Genomic DNA, 5,536 nt, shown 5'->3' on the forward strand with positions numbered 1-5,536 from the left:
CCACTATTTTACAGTAGGGGGAAACCGCCTGATAGAGTCAGATTACTGGCCACTTGAGACGCCACTCAAATGTTATTGTGCTTGCATTGGTCTGTAGCCAATCCAACGAGTGTGTAGCCCCGCCTCCTCGCTTTGCAACCCTGAATACGCCGCGGAAGCTGGTGTGAGCAGCGGATAGGGATGTTGATAATTTGCGCGAAATAGTGTGAAACACGTTGACATTTTGCTGTTGTGTTTGTGGCCTGTTTGGTATTCTGTTGCTGAAACAGAAGAACGGTAAGAACTACGTTTGGAAGAAGTTACATGCCATTTAGTTTAATGCAAGAAAAAAGAGGGCAGTCGAAGTTAGCTAGCTAGCTAGTAGCATTTGTAATTAGCCAGCAGCATTCAGGTTAACGCTAACTGTAGTCAGATATGTTAGATTAACTTAATGGAGTATTTCCATTTTGTTGATAAGATAGTATAAAGCTACTCCATCCTTCCGTTTTGTTGATAAGATAGTATAAAGCTACACGCTTAGTTAACAGTCTTGTTAATTGTCTATTATATGCACATGCCATGTCCATCTAGTATTGTTGGTAGTTTTATTTTTGATGATTTTATCATTATATCGCCAGTGACAATAATTGATACGTGTTCTGTCATGAGAATCTAATGCTAATGCACGAGTATATCCCATTGAGAGAGCCCAGCGACAGTAAAGGCTACAACGATACTGTTGATACTGCAGGTAGAAAAAAAATAAGAAGGTTCCTGTACTTTATTTGTCCTGCACCCAGTCTGTTGGAGCAAAATGTTGGAGTGTGGCATGCTGGAGCGGGACAGACAGACTATTCGGAGATGCTCGGTTGTTCTCTGCAAACAGCTGGTGGTGGATGCGATGCTCATTCAGTCACTACAAGCAGACGACATCCTAACCGAGAGCATGGCAGAGAGCATCTTGGTATGTTAACACTGATCTGTGGGATATTGCTGCCTCATGTCTATTGACAATCAGCTGACTGTTAACAAAATGTTCCTCGTGTGATTGTAAACAGATGTTGGATACTAACATCTTGAATTCTAGAAACACCTGCTTAAATTGAGGTCAGTATATTGTTGCTGGGCTGGTAATAACTTTGGTAAAGGTTTTGGTCAGCTTTAGGTCCGTGGCTTCAATTGTGTTTCCAGCCTAGCAGTCTCCCTTTTTTGTTTGTTTGTTTGTTTTGTTGTTGTTTTGTTTAAAATGCTAGTTTCACTTCTTTAGGCCATTAAAGATATTTTACAGTAAACACAATCTTTCTTTGGCTGATCTGCATATCATTCATGCCAACACTAAGGACATGATTTGTGCTGAGGATGTGGTTAGACATTAGTTAGACAAGTAGGTGTTGCTTCATTTTAAGGGGTCATTAGCCAAATCATTTGGGAACCATTGTTATGCCCTTTAGAGAATTTGTCTAGTAAGAGGTGAATTTCACATGAGTTTGAAGTTTAATATAACGTGTAAAGTTTCAAATGGATAAAATCTGCAATTTGTAATAACAAAGGTTTTGGCTTTAAAGCAATTTCATATAAAGAAATGGTTTCTTCTTTCCGGCTGATATTTCTGATTCCAATTTGTGATTTTGGTTTTAAACAACATGTAGCTGGCTGAATTTATGTTATTTCATTTTTAAGACAAGCCTTATGGACTGTTGTTATTCAGTAGGTGATGTCTGAATAATGTAATGAATTTGGATTACATCTGTATTAGGGATACTAAAATCACTTCAGGTTTACTGTTAGATTTAGTCCTTGTCATTGAGCTTTTTTCTGATCTCCACTACTCTAGGGTGAGCAAACCTCTCAAAAACGAAGCTGGCATTTGTTGCAACTCCTACCAAAGCGAGGCCCCAGAGCCTTTAGAAGCTTCTGTGCAGCTCTGCGAGAAACTGAGCAGCAGCACCTGTGTGATCTGCTCACACAATCCCCAGAAAGAGATGGTAGAGAGGCACAATTAAAGGTGAGTGTGAACCTTGTTTATCATCAGTGCACATCACCACTCACAGAGCACAAAGCTCTACACAGCAGCTTCTTACCAGACTTAGTGCAGTTCTTAGGCTGTTTTCTGCTCACAGAGTATTCAGCCTGAGGAAGAGCCAGAGGGAAAGGCAGGGCGATTGCTCATGCAGACACCAGAAAAGAAGAGCGAGGTGAGCAAAGTGCTTACAATCAAGCAGCCATGATCACTGCAGGCTTCATAATTGTCAGTTCAATTAAACATGCTCCAAGAGCAAAGTATAATGTCCACATCTATGATACCAGTATGCTCCAGTTACTTGATTTTCTGCAGACATCCTTGGTAGATAGAAAGGACAAAAATGAGGTGAGCGTCACCACTTCATGCCCAGTGCAAGCCTCAGATATCCATCATTCACAGGGTCAGTCCCTGTCAGAGAACAGGACAGGAACAAAGAGACAGAGGATGAAGAAATCAGGAAGTGATAAACAGACAGATGTGAGAATCACAAACCACATCCATCATATATTAGATAACCAGATTGTCTACTCACATAGTCAGACAGCAGGCAGGAGAGTCCCAAACTGTTGAGGTACAATTGCAGTTGTCATATTCCCACAGCAGTTCTCCACAAACAACAGCTGATGTCACAGCAAAAAAACAAAAACAAAACACATTTCTTCTAATCTTGTCTTCCTCTTTTAGCAGAAAATGTTTTAATTTCAAATACTTTGTGCATGATTTTGAATTTCAGAGGTTTGTGGATCCTTCTCTCCCATTTCCAACCCAGGAGGTTATTGCAGCCAAGAGAGCAAGGACACGTGGTGAGTGAGCTCACATTGTGGACTGCATTTCAGTTAAAATAGGTTTCTCTGTTTCCAATGTTGTCAGTATTTTTCTGTTTCCTTGGAGACATGGGGTGGTGTCTCGACAACAGGGTTTATCTGTTGTCCATTTTACTGAGACAGGTAATTGAATATAGTTCAACACAAAGATGTTGTAGCCAGGAGCTGCTTAGATGAGTTTATTCTCTGTGAACTGCTTATGATGTAATCTTATCATTGAGAGAAGTGTGGGAGTACAGTGTACTATACCTGCAGGTGCCACACCCCAAGAGTGACTCATTCACACACTGTGTAGTACAATGTTGTTACACTACTGGTGGCAGGAGTGCACAACAATCTTTGTAACAAGCACAGTTCAACATCTTGATTGTGTGTGTGTGTGTGTTGTGCTTTCAGAGTCCATGGAATTTAGTCTGGATGCAGATAGTCCCATCAACTCTCCTGTGCTTCCATGCACGTCTGACTTTTACCTCTCACACTGCCAGCAGGTAAAATACAGTACTTCTCTTCACATGGCGAGCTCAGTAGGACTGCAGCAGCTTAGCTCTGTTATGTTTTATTTATGGCTTCTTAATACATCTGAATGTAGAGCAGTAAAGGCAGACATGCATAAAGTGTAGCGATTGTAAGTTGAATTAATGTGTAAAATAATAATAGAATAATATATTAAGCCTTTATAGGATAATATTTTTTGTAAATGATTTGTCAGGTTTTTTTGGATTCACTGATGCATATTTGCCACATCGTTTTTTCTTTGTTTCTTGTCCATACTTCTGGTTTTTCTCTCTCACTTTCCCCACTCTAGTCTTACAGAATGAACTCATCCCCTCGTGGCTTTGCCTTAGTGATCAGTAACGTGACCTTTGACCCTTGTGCCGCTCCTGACCTTGACCCCAGAAAGGGGGGTGAAGTCGATGATGAGGTCCTAAGGAAAGTCCTCACAGAGCTTGACTATCTAGTTACTGTCCACAGAGACCTCACTGCTCAGGTAACACACACAGATGTTGGTAGTATGTGTATTTAAATACAAACCATCCATGTTATGTAGGTGACAGACTTAGAAAAAACAAGCTGTAAAAGGGAAGATGATCAAATCAAATTTTATTTGTATAGCGCCAAATCACAACAAAAGTCATCTCAGGACACTTTACAAAGTAAGGTCTAGACCTTACTATTATCACTGTTATTATTATAAGAAAACCCAACAAATCCCCCTTGAGCAGCACTTGGTGACAGTGGGGAGGAAAAACTCCCTTTAACAGCAGAGACCTCCGACAGACCCCGGCTCTTGGTGGGTGGCCTTCTGCCTCGACCGGTTGGAGTGAGTGGATAGAGGAGAGACAAAAGAAGAAAAGCAACAAGACACAACAAACAATCAAACACTGGTCAGGTTGATGTGGCTGGTGACTGCTCGTCAGAGTCGTAGGGCTCCAGGGCCAGGGCAACCTGCAGAAAGGTACAGGGAGAGAGAGAGAGGACACACTACGGGAGAGAGGAGACACACAGTTAGTGATGTGTAATAGTGGCATAGAGAGGAAGGAAAGAAACTCAGAGCATCATGGGGCCCCCCAGCAGCCTAGGCCTATAGCAGCATAACTAAGGGAAGGCTCAGGGTCACCTGATCCAGCCCTAACTATAAGCTTTATCAAAAAGGAAACGCAAAGAGGAACAATCTTTTTACTTGTATACCTTCAGAGAAAGTCCCTTAGCCAGTGTTTGTAGAAAATATGCTCTCTGTAAAATTTGTTTAGTTCAGGTCCCATTATTAGTGCTGCTCTTTTGCCAATATTACAGAGTAAATGCGTGTTACCTTTCAATCATGTAGTTCATTATAAAGCCCCTTTAACATAGAAATCGTGGCAAACTGCCAGTATTTTGACCCTTTGTCAAGGTGGCTTTTTTGATTTAAGCCCTTTTCTATTGAACCCAAAAATGCTGGCAAACTGCCGCTCCTGCATTCATCTTACATAGCTGCCAGAATCTCTGCACTAGAGGTTTGATGCTTATCATGTTGTCTGATGGTCTGCATACTTGGCGCCATTTAGAAAATGAAGCAAAGAGGCTCTTCTCTGATTTTGTTTGATTTATTTATAAATGGAAGTCAGAAATTATATGTGAATCCAATTTCAGGTCTGTGTGTCTGCCTGAGGGCAGGGCTCTACACACACAAGGTTCACAGCCAAACAGACATGTGGATTCATTGAGACAAAATCCTTCCTACAGGGTTGTGCAGTGGTGTGGCTGTGTTTATTCATGCTTTAAAACATAACCGCAGTGAAACAATCACAAAATAACATTTAAATTCTTTGCTTCATTTTGTCATCTCTGACCTTTCCTCATTCACTCTCTAGCTTGCTCTCTCGCTCATGCGGACCTCCAACCCGCCATTCCATCTCTTCCCATTTGTACAGGAGGTGGTGTGAACTCATCGTGGCAAAAATACTATTTCGCATTGTGGCATTTTAGGGGTTTGACATCAACCCTCCACACTGGTGGTGTACCTTTTCTACAGAATGGCAAGGTGTAAAACTCCTGCATTGAAGGGGCAGTGTAAAAGGGGCTTAAGGAACTTAGAGACTTTAAGAGGACACTTGGCAAAGGATGCAAATTAGTGGGGAGACTACTCAAACCTAGAAGGATCTATGTAACCACATGATTTCCCTACTAACCTATTAACAAAACCTTACACACATGATTACCCATGTCATCC

At 41.4% G+C, this 5,536-nt stretch overlaps 1 protein-coding gene across 8 annotated transcripts in view; it reads left to right on the plus strand.

Annotated features, from left to right (window-relative positions):
* The first annotated feature begins 134 nt into the window (after positions 1-134).
* Positions 135-5,536, plus strand: part of casp2 (caspase 2, apoptosis-related cysteine peptidase) — an 8,809-nt gene continuing 3,407 nt past the window's right edge. For 3 of the 8 annotated variants that reach the window (XM_020610781.1, XM_020610782.1, XM_020610788.1), the window contains exons 1-8: positions 135-276; positions 780-943; positions 1,814-1,984; positions 2,100-2,174; positions 2,402-2,479; positions 2,736-2,805; positions 3,223-3,314; positions 3,632-3,814. In XM_020610781.1, the coding sequence (XP_020466437.1) occupies positions 794-943; positions 1,814-1,984; positions 2,100-2,174; positions 2,402-2,479; positions 2,736-2,805; positions 3,223-3,314; positions 3,632-3,814 (819 nt within the window). In that variant the 5' untranslated portion in view covers positions 135-276; positions 780-793. The remainder of the gene's footprint in view (positions 277-779; positions 944-1,813; positions 1,985-2,099; positions 2,175-2,401; positions 2,480-2,735; positions 2,806-3,222; positions 3,315-3,631; positions 3,815-5,536) is intronic. The other 5 variants (XM_020610786.1, XM_020610787.1, XM_020610783.1 and 2 more) reach the window with 4 other exon arrangements.

Source organism: Monopterus albus, unplaced genomic scaffold (genome assembly GCF_001952655.1).
Source record: "Monopterus albus unplaced genomic scaffold, M_albus_1.0 scaffold107.1, whole genome shotgun sequence".
NCBI lineage: Eukaryota > Metazoa > Chordata > Actinopteri > Synbranchiformes > Synbranchidae > Monopterus > Monopterus albus.